Here is an 18,320-nt window from a genome sequence, read left to right as displayed (position 1 = left end):
CAATCGAGTCTGGACCAGACAATCCAGTGACGTCATGAGCATAGATCCATGCAATTGCGATACGATTACATGCATCAACCAACCACCCGGTCTCGTTAGTCGCATCTTCCGACAAGCATGGGTTGCTGAAGACTCTTACACCAAGCATACGTTGCAGGTGGCTAATTCTAATCCGGAATCCCCACGTCATCACGCGCACCTCTTCGGTTACTTCAGTTGCGCGACATATTCAGGTTATGCCTTGGTGAGTATTTTTAAAGTGCAAAATTAATTTATAAAATCGCATTTCGGGCAATGTAAAATGGTCATACCACCGTGGGATGTACGTAATAAATTATATGTGCAGTACGTATACGTTCTCTCTTTTACGGAGTTCCTCAGCTCATTGTAACATTGTACGCGTTTTTAGAGGTGGGGTGGGAGTGGGGGCTGAATACGGGACTTACTATAATGTCCGAATAAGGTACTTTAACCCGGCGTTTATTCGCGGCAAAGTTTTGTATCACGTGTTTTTTATAATATTGTTTCAAATGCCTCTCCTCGAGCCTCTTGGTTGCGTCGTTTTGATCTGGCATTTTTACTAAGATTTACGGTGAGTTAAACTTGGAGTAGGGTTCTCTGCCATAGCGTAACTCATAAACTGTTCAAAGTATCATTGAAGTTCTGAAAATGCCTTTGCTGACCAGGATTTTTTAACGTTTTTTTTTACTTTTGTGGTTCCCAAGGCAACACACAATACTGTTCTGCAACTTTGTATATGTCGTGTGTAATTTACGGAACTGCCCAAACCGTAGTTTACACAAGGAAATTGCCCCATTCCCGTGAACCGCGACCCCACCTGCTTCATCTGCAGATTGGACACGCTTCAGTGCGTAAGCCCATAGCATGAGCAACACGACGAACAGAGAAGTCTTTATTACATAAAACCAAATTAAAAACGTTTAATGCCGACACGTGTTAATTTGCATTTAATGTTACGAACATTTAGAAATATATGGTTCTCATCTCTTTTTCATGTTTTCTTTTGTATTATCTGTAGGTGTACTGACCGAACACCTCTATTCTTCATTTGATAATTCACCGTACCTCATGTTGCCAAGTTACCCTTACCCATTTATTCTCGTTTATGGATGTGTTATCTTGATTTATTGCCTCTTGTCGGCATGTACATTCAATGTGTTTGTGGGATATCCATGCTCCTACCTCGGTGTATCCGCCAGCCTATATCTAACGACCATTGGCGAACATCCACACCTGTTTCGCTTAAATCCGCTGTGCTACTGGTTCTGTCATATAGTCTCTATAGTTTGATTAAAATGTCAAAGGTGTACTTCAGTTTGACCCTGCCGATATATAGATACTGCTGACAGAATGGATGCTGAAGTGATGAAGAAATCATACGTTCTATTTCCTTCATGTCTCCCCGTGGGCACGGCAGGCAATGTATTTTATTTATTTGTACACTTTTTTACAACACATTTCTTAAACTGGTCGATTAATAGAGCTGTCCTAAACTGTACATTGCGATAATCGGTACATTGATATTGACAAACAGTCACGTGGTCATCATTGCCCTCAGACAGAGCCATGTTAAAGTATTGATTGACTTGTCTTATACACGTCACGACAAGAGTAGACTTGTTCTCCTTCTTAATCAAGCAACCACAGCAGAATTCAACACTGAGACGTCCAATGATCTTGCTTAACTCCAAATTGAAACACAATGTCAGTAAGGATTCAATATATTGTATCACATGGGCAGTTTCAACTTCATCCACTGAAATCTTCTATGAACGTAGATTCTCACAATCACCCGCTTGGTTGATTTCACGTCGTCCTGGAACCTCGGTCTGGTCTCTGTCTTGAAACCCCTGAGACGATTGTGCAATGAGTGTTTAGATGTGTTGACATATTTCCATGTGTAGAAGTTGGTCCCTTCTTCTGACACTATTTTCAATAGAATATTATCTTCAGACATGAGAATGTCTCGGACTATCGTTATTTTTTTCTTAATATATTATCTCCTCCATTTTTGCACAAAAGTTTGCACATCGGTTTTTCGATTCATACCTCAATGAACAGACAAAAAATTATAATTAAATTCGACAACGTAAAACATGTTTTATCTACGATAGTTTAACCAAAAACAATGGAATATATCAAAACAGACACAAATTACGAGATTGATTCCATTCTAGGTGTATGAATACATACTGTGGCGTGACATGAATCAGGCGATCGTTTAATTTATGCCAATCGTCAATGCTTATAATTAAATTCGACAACGTAAAACATGTTTTATCTACGATAGTTTAACCAAAAACAATTGAATATATCAAAACAGACAAAAATTACGAGATTGATTCCATTCTAGGTGTATGAATACATACTGTGGCGTGACATGAATCAGGCGATCGTTTAATTTATGCGCATAGCTTGACACGCCTACACAGTCAGTAGCCAATCAACGGAGACAAGACGCAAGAAGAACTGCAACAGTCTGGCTGTACATAATGAACCGGAAGAAATATGTCCGGAGAAGGCGGCTGTTTCAAATGACATGGTCAGTTACCGTCAGATTCGAACATTAGTTCCCTGATAATGGGAAAACACAGTTTGAAAAATGTTAGTTAGAAATGAAACCCGAAGATATGAAAAAAAACAGGCGCGCGAGCGTGCACGTTTGCTGTTTCATTCCTTCATTCATTCCGGCCTTCGGTTTCAAAGGGTAGTTTGGACAAAGAATGTGCATGGATGTTGCTAAATGTCCTGTGCATGACGATACACGCAAGTGGTGACTCAGCATAGCACCACTGCCACAGGCTAATTTGCATAACACGTGATCTGACTTTTCTCTTGTTTGTAAACAAACGCGCTTTTTCAGAAATCAGTATAGATCGGACTAATGCAAGTATTTGGGGGCGCTTTACATATTGTTTTGCATAAATATATAGATATGCTACTACAACTGCGACAGTGAGTTGCATGTCAATATATATTGATACATCAAAGTGACCGTTTCGCTAGCTCTCTGTTGGGCTCCGATGCCAGCACGTGGAGCCGTACAACCAATGTAAACAAAGGATAACTACGCAAAAACAAGTAGATTTTCACGTATTAGGATACTTTCTTATTGAACCGTAACCATTCTTTGACATTTTTTTATGAAAATGTGTAGCTTTGTCAAACATGAAACGGATGAAAAGCATATGCAATATCTTGAATGGACTGTGAAAGATGTGACGAATCGTCACATGGCGCTGGTCTGTGGCAGAGGTACTATGCTGGCTAGCTGCCGGCCGCATGGAGCTCTGGGTAGGAGAGTGGGGAAATGAATGCAATAACACGTGACCAGTTCAGTTAATCAGAATGCAGCAATTTCAATGAACACAACGAAAATTTAATTATTGACATGTGAATGGAACTTCCAATCATATAAGTTAGGTCATGAACGATGCAGGTCCAGAGTTTACACTGCAGCCAAATTGGTCAGGGTACCCTATCAGTATTGCAGATTAATTATTTGTCAGACGGAATACTTTCAACGATAATTAATCTATGGTGTCAATAGAATAGACAAATATTTCTTGAAACAACGTTATTCCTCCCTTCTTTGCGTGAAAATTGTTGCTGGTATTGGTTAAACACGATTTTTTTTAGGTGAGACATAAAACCGAAGCGAAAATGTCAATACGATAAAACTTGTTCACTGTGAACAGGTTCCCGTGTTGACGTGACATCTGCTCATTGTCACGACGAGTTAACTTTATGTGGTTTGGTAGCCACAAATTATCAATCTCTTACATGGATAAATACAACACGTCAGCCGTGACACGAAAGCTTGGAAATTATTTTTATTTTATTCATTTAATAAGTACGTGTGGAATGAACCATCACCCGAGAGGGGGTCGTTGGTTACAGATCCCGAGCGATTTTAATAAGTTTATTGATATGAGAGACTGCAGAGTTAATTCCATTCCAGCTGTGACGTGGCTCTACCTTTAATTTTAGCGCACTTATTGAGAAATTGTCAACAGTCGACAATTGGTGAATCTTCCTTCACACATATTGTCGTCACTCGCTTTGAAGTCGACAGGCTAATATAGTTCTGTATCCACGTGCTACCAGTGACATTGTCGCTTAAAGTTTTGCCTACACCTCGGTGAGAGGGTATTGCAGGTGGGGCGCCTGGGTGTTGTACAACTAATAGAACTGGGAGAGCAAAGCAAAGGGAACCGACTATTACCACTAATGTAAGTACCGACAGATAGTCACATCGACAAGTGTCATATCCATCAATGCTATCGTGTCATGCCATCGGTGAGTGAAACATGACTTTACGAGGTGCGGTGTTGACAGATTGCATGGTATTCGGGAGGGCGAAGTTGACTAAACCATGGACGTTTTGCGTCTTTACAGGTTCTTAGATACCAGGGTTTCCAACGGAAATGTCCTATCACAACTACGACAGGAAAAACACGCCAATGATACACAGATGATAGACTAGATACAAGCAGCAGTTAATTTTATTTTTATACTATGCAGAGCGTAATACAAGAAAGACATTCGAGGTTGTTTCCTTACGATGAGATCTTTCGCATGGCCTTCTAAAATCCGTTGTTTATTCATTCCCTGGGTCTCAGATCCATGGAAAAAAACACTGATCCGCGGCCGTGGCGGATTCTCAAATCTATGTTAGATTCCACAAATAGGGCGGATATTGGCGGATTCTCAGATCTATGTCAGATTCTACATGTGGGGCAGATATTGGCGCATTCTCTGGATTATTTTTATCATTTCATCTTTGGAACCGTATCGTCGGTGCAGGGATTGCATATCGGTACTTTTTGTTATAAACGTTCCCCGAAGTTTCATCAGATTTGCCGGTTTTGACAAAATCCTGAATATTTTCAGGCTTCCCCACTTCGGGATGCAGAGCCTTGACACGAGGAACTTCTTGGATTTTTTAAAATTATTGTAAAAAGATTCGGCTTTAAGAGTCTTTCGATACTGGTTTCTTCGGGAAGAATGCATTACACCGGATACTTACGCCATCTTTTATTGTGCTCACAAAATGTGCGCGAACTACTCCCTCAGCAGCCAAGGCGCCTGAATTATCGCAGCCATTTTACTGCCGCTACAAGTATCCTTACCTCTTTATACTGACTTCTTTAGCCCTTGGATCCCCGGTTTATTATCTTCTTTAGGGTTAGGGTTAGGGTAAGTTTAGGGTAAGTTTACCTTATTTAAAATTACTTACCTTTTATAGTTGAAAATCGTCTAAACTGTCGTTCATGTTGTCTTGAACAACGGCTAGAGGCCTTTAGCGAATGATGATGTCATCGTCTTTAGCTGAATAAGTTCAAGAAAACCTTCAAATTTATCCTGTCTTTGGTCTAAATATTTTCGGCGCACACAAAATTCCTCAAAATATGAACAATATATGTCAGTGGTTGTTCCCGTTTTGGGTAATGATCTCTTCAGTTCCCCCACGACGATTCTATGGTATTGTTGTGGGCGCCCGTAAATGGGTCTTTGAAATTGAGAGAGTGAATTACTGTCAAATGTTCAAAATCTTCGTCTTTCAAACAAGTATACGCTCTCCAACAATCGCTAAGGATTGTAGTGCCTGGTCTGATATGTTTCTTTATCATATAATGGGTAGGTTTCTCGGCAGGATAAAGCCAACGGATAAAAACGAAATCCGTTGGGGGTCATATGCGAATAGAGATGCAAATATCAAAGGTCAAGTAGGGACTACTTTCGCTGTTTAAAAACAAACATGGCGTCGCCCTCGTCATTCGGCAATCGAGTCAGAATTAACCATCGGGATTCTGGATAAACTACAGGGATAATTGCTATCATTATCAAAAGAACAGTCTAATATACTGAAAATCAGGGTCTAACTGTGAAGTAGCTAAGGCATTTTATAAGTTTTGGCAACTTTGGACATATAAATTCCGAAACAATTTTGCTAGGGCACTAGGCCTAGCCAAGCAGGATCCGTAGCCATAACTGTGCTTGTAGACCTCTGCGGCTTAAAACCTTTTCCACAAATTAAAATATTTGGATTTGGTAGAAATATGTTTGAATTGTTACCTTTCGTTTTGTCGCTGTGTTTACATCTGACTACAGTTCTAAAAGTTATGACAGGACAGACCGACTGTCAGCAACGTCTGAACGTGGCCGTGATGTCTCGAAGATAGACTAGGGTTAGAGTAGCTTCCCTTTGACAAAGGGCTGTTACTCTTGCGGACAGACCGATGGATTGCCGCGAAATGCAATTAAAAACAATTGTTGTTTTGCGTATATATGTTGCTTCAACACTCTATAAGAAACAGATTTCAGTTGCATGGAACTATATTGGCTACTGTCACTGTCCGACTGACACATCACCCTGTGACGTAATAAATATTAATGCGCACATTCCAGGAAAAAATTGCAATGTTTCGGTAATGTTTGTGAGAGAGGGAAAGCGATTTTGAAGCACAGAATTAATGAATGATATTATGTGATAAAGAGGTTATCACGCTTGTGTGTTCGAAGATGGTAATTATCCTATATTAGGAATAAACACTATGTATTCAGCTCGCCAAGGCTCGCTAAATGTTTATTCCTAATGTAGGATTGAGCTCACGGGGCACTAGATCTACCTCTGGCTATACAATTACGCAGAGGTGGGGAATATTAAATTTCCTGTCAGATGGTGTAAATTTAACTGCAAATATTAAACCTGTTTTATAAAAAGACACTTCTAAGAGTTTGCGAGAATCTATTTAAGAATTGACCTTCACTTTGTGTGAGTCGCAAGCTCCGACGTTCATACAGTTTGGCCCCCACTCTATGAAGGTTCATACTCCAATGAACTCACACAAAGTCAAAGTCAATTCTTATAATTTTTTCATCACAATTTCACACCTCAAAGGATATGTAGGCCAAGATCTTAACACAATTTTATTTAGTACGTGTGACTTCAATGTTTACACTGACAGCCATACAACAACCAGCTATATCGCGGAATAAAATAGATCCTCAAAAAGAGAGTTGACATAGGAGCGTATGGATGCATAACTTGCTCTTCAGAAGCATCTTTCACAACACATGTGTTCAAATAATATTACCATTAGATGTTTCCTATCCTGTGATCACAACATTGAAAAAAGAATGAACCTTTTGATTATATAATGCAAAACGAGAGGGATAATTCGTAAAATGTTTGTGACTAACGCACGCACCTGGCGAATCGTTAGATATCACTGTTCAAACGACATAAAAAAAACAATTCCAAGACCAAGACAATTCTTTCAGAAATGTGTGCATATATTTTACCGAAAAATATTATCCATTTTGTTAAAGTAATATATTCAGTTTTAGTTATAAAATAAAATGAAACGGCTATTCATGGACATTGGTGATATGAACTTATAATATTGACTATTACACATCCCCAGAAATACGTAAATGCTGCAGTTACATTTATACTTCATCTTGTAACACTTGTCCAAAGAAAAGAAATATCGTATTTGGCACTATAAACCTAGCTATCAATTGTTATGTAAACAATGCTCAAACAAACAGGAGATGATCAAAGATTCGTTCATACATGTCGTGGCCTATATTTATGTATGATATCATTTTGAACACTAAAAAAGATCCAAAGTGAAATAATTGTGTGAAAAAATGTATAAAAGATATGCAAAATCTACATCATAACTGAAACTGTAAACAGCATGATACAATGATCGTGTGCACTCTCATTCAAGGACCTTCACCTCAAAGAAATTACCAAATATGTACAACAATGTTGACGTATGACATCACTAACTGTGACCGACTTTTACAAAATGACAACCTATGTACTGTTATTTGTTGTTATAATTTTCATTGAAACACACAGAAATAGGCAGAAATTCCGATAAATACCGTTGTCGTTGTGCGTGATTTTGCGTCAGTCATGGCGTCATACAGGACGGTAACTTTGACAATTTCTGTTGAAAATATCAAATCATTGCAATATATCTATTTTAAATTCCTTAATTCTTCCTACGATTCTCGTCCCATGGCTTCGGGGTTCTGGGCCGGAAGAGCGAAACCTAGCCATAATCAACTCTAAAATATCTTCGCTTTCGTGAAGCTACAGTACGACAGGTCACGCTACAGTAAACACGGGATATTGCTATACCGGGACTCTCAAATTACAAGAAAAACACAGAAATGCGTATACCGTAATTACAGTAGTAATTTATTAGATGCTGAATTATAGTATAGTTGCACAAAAGTACTTGACATTTAACAAATTTAATAACTCTAATACTTTAATATTCCACCCACGTTGTCGTGACGTAGTCCATGAAGGCTGCGACCCTGCGACCCGCGGGACTGTCAGCGATGGCTTGGAGCCAGACGTCGTCGACCTTGTCCAAGGGAAGCAGAGGCAAGGCTGCGGCTCTTCTCACCAGTCGTCGCACTTCATCATCGTTCTTGTCGTCCGTAGCCAGACCTTCCTTCTGTACTCGACGCCAAATGCACTGGGTGAAGTGAAAATAACAGCCCCTGATCAAAGTGTTGGGAAAGGCACTCCGTACAACATTGTGGGCAGCGATTTCAAAGTCTAACTGGAAAGTTCTTGGATTGAAGTAACAATTCTGCTGTTGAGCCATTAGACGTAAATGTTCAAATGTCCTGGTGTACGTATCTTCGGACTTGTTCGGGAGCAGAGAGTAAAATAAATAAGTATAAATAAGTAAAATAAATAACTGAATAGTTTGTTAAGCAAAGTCATTTGAGTCTATGTCTTTAAGATTATTATCATCATGATCATGTGCATTATTTTCTTACCTGCAAAGCCGCTTGAAGAATGCCGTTTTCAGTGATCACCGACGCTCTGCAGGCAGCAACAACGCAGTTCCAATACTTCTTCTCACGGACCTTTTTCTTACAACGAAACTTGAATCCCTCATAAAATAAGTGCTGACCACCTCGCACGGTATCAACCATGGGCACTCGAACTTGTGCGTTAGCCATTTTGACCATAGATAAATCAGTGGCACACTTTATATATACCATCAAATACATACTGTATGTATTCTTAAGAAACGACTCTCCTCTAAACTCATCGGTATCATAACCCATATCAACTGAGAAACTAATTGTTTGTTCAATTAAGAAACTGATCATCTCTTCTCCTGTGTTAAACATCCAACTGTATTATTACGCAACGACTCTCTAGTAAATCTCCTCTACTCTCCTCTCCTGTTTGAACAGCACGGGCGCTAGTCTAAACTACGGTTATACGGTGTTTTTATAGCAATTACTCATTTCTCGCTTTTGTAGGACAAATACCCCAACTTGGGTTTTCGCTTTACTGATACTAGGGAAAATTGGATTTTCGCTAACCAGGCACGACACCCTATCCGGCACTTGGCACAAATTTTTCCGTCCCAATTTTACACGCAAATACCACAAAAAGTCTCCTTTTTCTCTCGTTATTTCGTATAGTTCAAACAGCTTCGTGTAAAAGAGACGCTCATCGTAAACTCTGAGTAGTAGCTTTACCAAATAAGGCAGTTACTATGCACTGACGTCTGAACTGAATTGACCAATCAGGAACCACTTACCTTCAGAATTTTCTGACGGTCCGATGTTCAGCATGCCACAATTCCACAGTAAGAAAAACATACAAAGTCATTACATTTTTCGTTTTTATTCCATTTTAACAGAATTAAAGAAACACAGTCTAGTTTAATGACCAGAAGTCGTGCATAGAGCTAAAATTTGATGTTAATTTTTACCTAGTTTTCTCCGTTTTCGTTTTCTCCTTTTTTTGCGCGTGATTATCATAGGATATGAATATCGCGTGATCTAAACCAATATGGAAGGTAGGTTTCCGGTTTAATGCATGTGTACCGTTTCTTCCTCTGCCGATATGAATCCCCCATAAGAAAACCTTCATTTTCTATGGTATCCGGCTCCATCGTTTTCGACTGATCGCTGTGTCTGTCGGTAAGTAACTTACATGGCGTCATCACAGGCAATGTGTAGTGACGTCATCCCAAGCATGACGCCATATAACAATAGAACTGATTTTCCAATCACGGATAAGGGGGCGTTGCAAAGCGCCAATCGCTTGCAAGCGATGTACAGCAATTCGCCTAACAGGACGCTAACTTTCAGCCGCTTGCAATCATACCAATCGCTGAGTGAGGTCGCTTCGTTATCAAACCAAAATGGCGGCTGAGTTCGAAAGCGGACCAAGAAACTCTTGACTTTATCAACTGGGAAATGGGCAAAGGCAGCTAACATCCCATCATCCTCAGTCTTTCCAGCACATTGGAGGGTGAACATGGCAGACAAATAGAGCACCACTCACAGTGTACCTAATTACATACGTCGTTTGGGTTGTTGTCTGTTATAGGCTGTGCTTCGTCTCTACGCCTTGCACATAATCGCAGAGCCTATGCAGCCTGTAACCGTATTAACATCGACGTGTAATTCCATCGCTTCAGTTTAGAAATACTACATAAAAAACAACAACATGTATTCATTTACAACTAAATTTTGTTAAGTAGGAATGAACTGTTTCATATGCTTTCAAGAGTTGCCACTTAGAAAAAAACATTATTCGCAACAAATCCGGGCCGCTTGGGCATGACCTTCACCTCTCCTTTCTCATCCAGGATCAGCGCTCCGTCAGTCAAAGCGTAAGGCGTTTTATACATTTGTTCGGCTATGCACAATAATGTTCTTCTTATTGTAGCCTAACTGTTTTTAGTTTTGATTTATTATATCGCAGAATAGTATCCCCAATCTCAATGTTAATGTCATCTCACCATGTCTACAGGTTTACTGTCGCCCACGTGTTGCCGTCCACACGCGGCATTTACTAATTTAGCTTATTTTGCCCGTCCGATCTCATAAATCGCCAAGGAATTTGTAGCCGAACACTAACATATTTTATGTATATATATTAACATACTGGAAAACGTGTTTCAACTTTAATCAAGTCGCGTATAAAGACAATAAATTGATTCAGTGCAAATGATGTGAAAAGTGAAGGACCAGTAAGGCATATTTCATTCAAAATATGTTTGCACATTCTGCATGTTGATAGCTCGTTGAGTATGCTTGTTGCGTCTCATTTGAAACATCATTGTCCTAATTTTATTTCCTAATTATGTATTTGGTGTTTCAAGAATATGTACCATATTTTTGCTAATGATAAAACTTGCCTTCATAATCATCTTTCATAATTTGTCGACATCATGTTGAATTTATTCATGCAAGTTATATTCAAAACAGGTGCATTATACAATCATGACCATCACTTGTATTACTTACTCAATATCACTATCAACAAAACTGTTTCACATATCAATAACAAAGTGGTATTAATTGGTGTTTTGTATGTTTAAGGCAGTTTCTTCAGAATTCCAATCTTCAGCTTAATCATCTGCATACTTCATTATATGGACCGATGTCATTGCATGCTACAAGGTATGAAGTTCATAATAATAATAATAATTTAATAATAATACCTTAATAATTTTATGCTTTTGTTTGTGTGAACATATTTAAAAGATCTGTAATCTCATTAAAATCAGATCTTAGTTCTCGCTATCGCTCAACAAAGATCTGAGGACATCCCATTACGGGTCACGTCAGAACGACCTTAAGAGAAATATTTATAATACTGAATGATACTGAAAGTACAGTCGGGCCCTGGTATTTTGAAGCAGACTTCTAAATATCTGCATATTTGATATAGCAAGACATGGAAAGACATACACATCAAGAAACAGAATCATAAATCCGTAGCAATATGCTTCTGCATTGTGTGTACTGACATTGCGTGTCAGAGTAGATAAAATTGATCCAGTTATCCTCCCTGAGCTTGGCCTGGATCCTTCTCGGAAATGCTCACAATCACTTATCTCCGACATCTTGCAATAGTGTGATGTTATGTTTAGAGTTCTTTTTTTTTTTGTCTTACAAATACAAAAAAGTGATATTCTTGGCTCTTGTTAAGTACAGTCAAATCTCATTAATCCGACACTCGTTAATCCGACAAACGGCTTTATCCGACACTAATGATAGGAACCGATTAAATCAATGCTATTTAGCCCCTTAATCCGACAGTCTCGCACTCCGACTCCGACACACCTAATTTGCAACGAATTACTGAAATCACTCATTTAAAGTCTCGTTAATCCGACACAGTGATCAGCGTCACCCGATCCAGGAAATATTACCTACTACTAGCACAGATTTGTTAGCAACTGTGAGCTGTGACTAGTAGGTACAAAGACGGTCACTTCGTCTCTGGAGACTAACATTTACTGCTACTACTAGCTAACGGCAAAGGAACATGTCTTTGATTTTCATTGGTCAACGAGTCTACATAGACGGTATGCAAGCCGGGCTCTGTCTCAACAGACAAAATGAAAAGATTACGGCAGAGCAACTTCAGCCTGTAACCAGCTAGCTTTCTAGATGTAGAAGTGGCATTTGAAATATACTGTGGTTGTTAAATAATTATATATATATATATATATATATATATATATATCGTATTTCGTTTACATTTCAGCAGTATGCATCGGAGGCAGAAAATTTATTCAAGCTCTGAAGTCCAAAACAACTTAAAATGCTCCAAAATACAATCACGTGACCCTGGTATTCTCAAAGTGCTGGTGAAAGTGATTGTTTTGTAAATGTTTGTTGATAGCAGAGAGGCTGATAGACTTTATAACAAGTCATGATCACCATTTCCCGACTGTTAGTTAATTACACTGGGTATTCATGATAAACCCCATTTTTGCCTGATATGACAAAAAACGCACCAAATGTTTGCAAATTGTGTTTCCACCAGAACCCACAGCTCATATAAATTGGAATAACATCTGAAATATGTAGTCCTTTAATAATGGTAGATTCTAAACGTTTTGTAGCCGCCATGAATTTTGGGCGCCACCTGTCACGCGCGCCTGCCTAGTAACGCAATGAACATGAAATAATATTACTTATGAGTCTGAACATAGTTAAATACATAAACCTTTGCAAGGAAATGCGAATAGGATATCAGTAAACCATATAACTGTACTTTAACACTGCATATAGTTAATACTGGTACAATTCTTACCGCCATTACTGCGTTGTAGATGTAACGTGTCCTGACCTGAAACGAGAGAGAAAACGCAGAAAACAGTTGCTGAAAAGAATAATAGTATGCAAAATAAGTTACAGTAACAAACAGGAACAGCATGCAACAACATCCAACAAAACGAATCCAACTCTTTAGACGCAAAGTGTCTTGGGGCTACGCTAGAAATTTGATTTGCAGCTGAGCCAGAGAGACGCATGTGCTTCCAGCGATACTACGCGAACGATAACCGCAACTAGTTATCCCGCCGTGAAGGTGAAGGTGAAGGCTGTATACGTAACTGTTATTAATAAATGCATTACTTTAGAATCCAAGAAAGGTGTGGATATCTGGTAAGAATAACAAGGTGGTAACTTGGAAAAAACACCCAAAGTATAGAACAAAAACTTAATCCAACATGTTCAGCTCTCATATGTGAGATTATGTAGCGTACTATTCGGCTGATTACACATGCAAGTGACCTCTGATGATAGGTCACTCACATTAACCAATGAAAACCACAGACATATATTTAGCTTATTACATATGCACGTGAACTCCTATGGAAGGTCACACATATATTAACACACATATGAACCAATGAAAACCATGACAATATCGTCAGCTAACAGCAATATAAACATTTCCAAGAGAACCATTGTAATTCATTTGTGTTAAAAAGTTTTACAATATCATTAAGAAAAAAGAAAAAAAGTGACATTTGGAAGCCCTGCCGTAATCCTTATTTGCATATAAAAATAATCGGCATAGCCAGTATCTAGTGATACTAAAAGCTACAAGCCATCCATACCCACATTGCTGGAACTTTTGGTTGATCCCGTGTTGTGGGACTAATCTGATGCAACGTTACAGACAGACCGGGCAGACATCGGACAGGCCACAAACAGGCAACAGTGTAACTACGCCCAATGAAGACTGGCACTTGCGTACTTTGTATCTCCGGAATCGATTCCTTACAGTGACGTTTTCAGCGACGAATGCCTTAGGGCATATGGTTAGTCAACTGACATTGGCCAGGTGACTCAGGGCTCAAGAAATTCGGACCTTCAGACCCCACAGAGGACAGTTATTAACAGCGCAACATCGTCTTCAGGGATTGAGATGGGCCTGGACTGTACGTCGTTGGCAGCGTCGTGAGTGGCAGAGGGTCGTCTTCACTAATGAAAGCCGGTACTGTCTGTTCAGAGCTGATGGTCGACAGCCTGTTTACCGCCGAAACGGAGGACGAACGACGGCATTGTGCGTCCAGGAGGTCGTGTCGTATGGTGGAGGGGGTTTTGTGGTGTAGGGAAGAATTAGTTGGCGTTACATGAATAACATTCTTTGCCCGATTGTGCTACCATTTCGACAACAACTCCCACGTGGTGTCCTTTATCGGCATGACAACGCCAGATTTCATATGGCCCGAATCATACAACGCCAACGTGTTTCCGTGGCCCGCAAACTCCCCGTGTGCCCCATAGACACCTCTGGGATGTCATGGATCGTCGTGTTCGACAGAGACATCCTCCACCAAAACAACTGATCCAGACCCTCCAAGACGATTAGCCATTGGCGACGTATCTCACGTGACGTCATCAGACGACTGACTTTTTCTGTGCGTGTATTGTAGCAGGGGGTAGTCATACACACTATTAATATAATGTGACGTGTCATTGAACTTGAGCGATTTTAGATGTGTGTCCATTACCATGAAAGCTTGTTTTTGCTGCCCCACCTCAATTCGGCCAACTGTCGATATGCCAATATCGGTTGTTGTATGACTGTTACTTTACATGCTGATTTCGTTGAGATTTTGATCTTTTCAATGCATTTTACTTCATGCATATATCTTTTGTGGTTTTTAAACTGGACTAATTTCAAACTATGGTAAGGTTTCCTTTATCTGTCAGTTTATTATCTGAGGTTCGAAATCCTTTCCGAAAATCAACTGTTCCTTCATCATGTTATCCTCAATACCAGCCCATGATGTTAATCTGGAGCAGATCATTTTCGCAAATATTTTTCCTGCAACTTCCAATAATGTAATAGATCTATACTTTCCTGGCTCATTGGCGTTTCCTTTTTCATAAATAGTAAACATTAAACACGTAATTTACCATCTCTTTGCGTTCGATTCATCCTCCGACCGATTAATATAGGCGAGCGCCGACTCGCCGACCAAGCGGCAAACTCGGATAGCTAGACAAACTCGGATTTGTCAGCGATATATATTTCAAAAACACGAAATCAAACGCGCACACAAGTGACTCAGTTATCATCGATTATTTGCTGTGCCTTCCATGCTTCTATAGTGATTTTTATTGCGCAAGCATTATAGATTTGGGATAATTTCCCTACGCGGGATGTCGAGTACTCATCTTACATGGACTACTCGTGTGTGGTAGTGTCACTATCTCTGGATTATTGTTTCAATGTTGGCTAGGCTACACATTGAACAGTGTGACTGTATATATAATCATATGGATTGTTGTCATTAATGTAGACAGATTCAGTAGACGCGTACGTTCATTGCTTTGTGCTTTGACAATAATTAGTTGCCAGGACTGTCAAATTATTATCTTATGCAGTTACGTTAAAGTATATTTAGATGCTTTTTGGAGTCAAGTTTCATCTAGAATTCTCTGGAAAAGTCCGGCTAGTTCAGCACTGTAGAGAACCTTATGGGAGATATTTAGCCTATATAACGGCGCAAGTACTGGCCTCTCGCATCTCACATTACATCTCACATTACATCAATACTAGCGGATGTGTGTAGATCATTGTGTTCCAGCCGAGGTCTATTTTGTAAGCTTGGCCACTTTTGCTGCTTGGTGAATATTATTATAACTGACATTTTTTTCAGTATTTTATACTGCCATTGTAATTGTACTGCCTTTGGATTTTGTAGTACCACTCTATTATGTACTGCCATTCTATTAGTTGGTGAGTGAGTGAGGTTCTACGCCGATTTTAGCAATATTTCACTAATATGCGGCGGGGGACACCACAAATGGGCTTCACACATTGTACCCATGTCGGGAATCGAACCCGGGTCTTCGGCGTGTCGAGCGAACGCTTTACTCACAAGGCTACCCGACCGCCCCGCCATTCTATTAAGTTGTAAACCTTGTTAATTTTATGATGCAATTGTTAATTTTATACCATTTGTTGGTTGTGTGTTGGTTTCTCACTGAATTCCTTTGCGTATAGATTTCTGGGTTAACGTATTGTTTCTAGATCCATCGTCTTGTTGCCTTTCACTAAACAATAGTCTTTTGCTTGAACATTGCGTGTGTGTCCCTGTGCGTGTACTGTGTGTGCACATAGATTCTAACATGGGGCAGCTCTCAGTTACACTCGTATGTGGCCTAAAGTATGGATGCAATAATATCAAGAAACAATATTTTTTTTGAATAAGGATGAATATTTAATTTTCTTTTCCTATTGTTTATTTTGGAGCAAATCCCTGAGGTTGCCGTAAGATATCTCTTGACTTATCTACATGGGAAGTCTGGACCCAGATTTTCGAAAATATCGTAGCCACAAAATTATCGTAAGGAAATCGTAGCCATAGATATTTTGCCAAACGAATAGTCTGCTTTACGTCCAAACATTGACATTTCATTCTGTTAATCTGTGTACTTCACATTGACACTTCGAAAACACGAAGAACGCATCAAAGATTTAACGTCAGAAATGTTCTTAATCGCGATAGCGATCCACATACCGATGGAGCCGATAACCTACAATACATTTCTATCCGAGTCCATGCCGAAGAAGTGTGAAAGAACATACCTTTTCGATAATTTGGGAAGGATAAAAATGGTAGGTGTCGGCAGGCTATAGTCATGACCGTGACCTTATTGAATCGAATCGACAAAAAAGGGTTTCTGGCGAGCCAAAGGGGCGCAAATCTGTACAGCGAATTGCGGCTGTCTTAAAAGACTGGGACAACCGTGCCCCCGATATTTTCCCGAAGGCTGGCTGCACCTGTATAAGAACGACACGAGGACGATTCGAGGACTTTTACGTCCTCTTACCTTAACCGGGATTTTTATGAAATCAGTATAATATGAGTGTTGGATGAATTGGATATTTCAAAGAGAAAAAGAGGAGAGAGCTGAAACTGATAGATTTAGAAATTGACAAAGAAAAGAGGACATAATAGAAAGAAAGGGGGTAAAGAGATTTTACGTTATTGGAATTGGAAAACAGAAATAGTTCCTCTGAAAATGATCAAATGTACTTTGATATGACAATGAATGTCTTTTAATTCCATTCAAGTTTTGCCAATGTAATTGGCACAACAACTGGCACATTCTGTAACAAAATTACAGGAAATCACACGCGCTTCAATGAAATTTCTATCCTTACATTGAAGAATGTTTCATTGGTTTAAAAGAGGCTCCCTTTTTGCTACGGAAACCTCTTTTAAATCCATTAACACTTTTCACACACAAAACGCGTGTATGAATACATCAATGGCCTACATTTCAATTAATAAAGAAAATACTGCCGATCGATCACTCATAGGAACTGTAAAACGTATCAATATTTCCTCTATTACATGCTGGGTCTCTGATACAAGTCAGGTTTCTAATACACGTCGGATCAACGCCTCTCGCGAAATTAATAGACAGCCCATCGTTTAATAGAGGAAATACGTAGTTTGATATGCGATGATCTTGGCAACGTTCAAGGCCGTAACCCTGACGTCTTCGATGATGAGATTACAAGACTTAATGAAGTCATATCTTTTGCATAAAATGATAATGTTTATAAAACTGTTAGAGACGTGTTCGATGGCGAACAGGCAATTTCCTCATTGAAACAACCGACAATGAAAGTTAAATAAATTATTTAAAAAGTGTTTAAACAAAAATTTATTCATGACAACATGTTGTTTACAAAACGTTTTGTGATTTGGCAGGAGGGTATTTGAAAGTCCATAAGAAAACACTAGTCCCTTCCAAATGCCATGTCCCCGCACCACTGAAGTCACCACACAGGCACTTGATCATAACAACTTATCAAACTTGATGAATTTCATTTCAGAACACACACAACTAAGCAAATCACACACTACCACTGTTTCTGGGCCACAACTGTCACATTTCTTTCACACGCTGGCGTCAAATTCCCTGAAATCTTGAAATTGACAGGTCAACTCTAATCCCTT

At 39.4% G+C, this 18,320-nt stretch overlaps 2 protein-coding genes and 1 long non-coding RNA gene across 3 annotated transcripts in view; 1 reads left to right on the top strand and 2 right to left on the bottom strand.

The window, feature by feature from the left end:
* Window positions 1-1,824: 1,824 nt before the first annotated feature.
* Window positions 1,825-6,112, bottom strand: LOC124121628. Its single transcript, XR_006859062.1, has 3 exons — window positions 6,100-6,112; window positions 5,261-5,352; window positions 1,825-1,871 (listed from the first exon to the last, which is right to left on the bottom strand). It is a non-coding gene; the product is annotated as an uncharacterized LOC124121628 (long non-coding RNA).
* LOC124121627 (alpha-1,6-mannosyl-glycoprotein 2-beta-N-acetylglucosaminyltransferase-like) overlaps window positions 4,188-18,320 on the top strand; it is a 29,757-nt gene continuing 15,624 nt past the window's right edge. The window contains exon 1 of the mRNA XM_046484663.2: window positions 4,188-4,253. The gene's annotated coding sequence lies outside the window, so the exon portion shown is untranslated. The remainder of the gene's footprint in view (window positions 4,254-18,320) is intronic.
* LOC124121619 lies at window positions 8,316-9,024 on the bottom strand. Its single transcript, XM_046484651.2, has 2 exons — window positions 8,839-9,024; window positions 8,316-8,615 (listed from the first exon to the last, which is right to left on the bottom strand). The coding sequence occupies exons 1-2, from the start codon at window positions 9,022-9,024 to the stop codon at window positions 8,316-8,318; spliced, it is 486 nt and encodes a 161-aa protein (XP_046340607.1).

The sequence above is a fragment of the Haliotis rufescens genome, unplaced genomic scaffold (assembly GCF_023055435.1).
Source record: "Haliotis rufescens isolate VD_foot unplaced genomic scaffold, xgHalRufe1.0.p SCAF_4, whole genome shotgun sequence".
In the NCBI taxonomy this organism is placed as follows: Eukaryota; Metazoa; Mollusca; class Gastropoda; order Lepetellida; family Haliotidae; genus Haliotis; species Haliotis rufescens.
Note: the sequence above shows the minus strand (reverse complement) of the source record. Positions and strands in the feature narration are given on the sequence as shown.

Coding starts and splice junctions, on each gene's coding strand:
- LOC124121619 (XM_046484651.2), bottom strand. CDS start 9,024: ATGGCTAACGCACAAGTTCGAGTGCCCATGGTTGATACCGTGCGAGGT. Junction 8,616..8,838: donor TTCTTCAAGCGGCTTTGCAG/GTAAGAAAATAA, acceptor AGAACTTTCCAG/TTAGACTTTGAAATCGCTGC.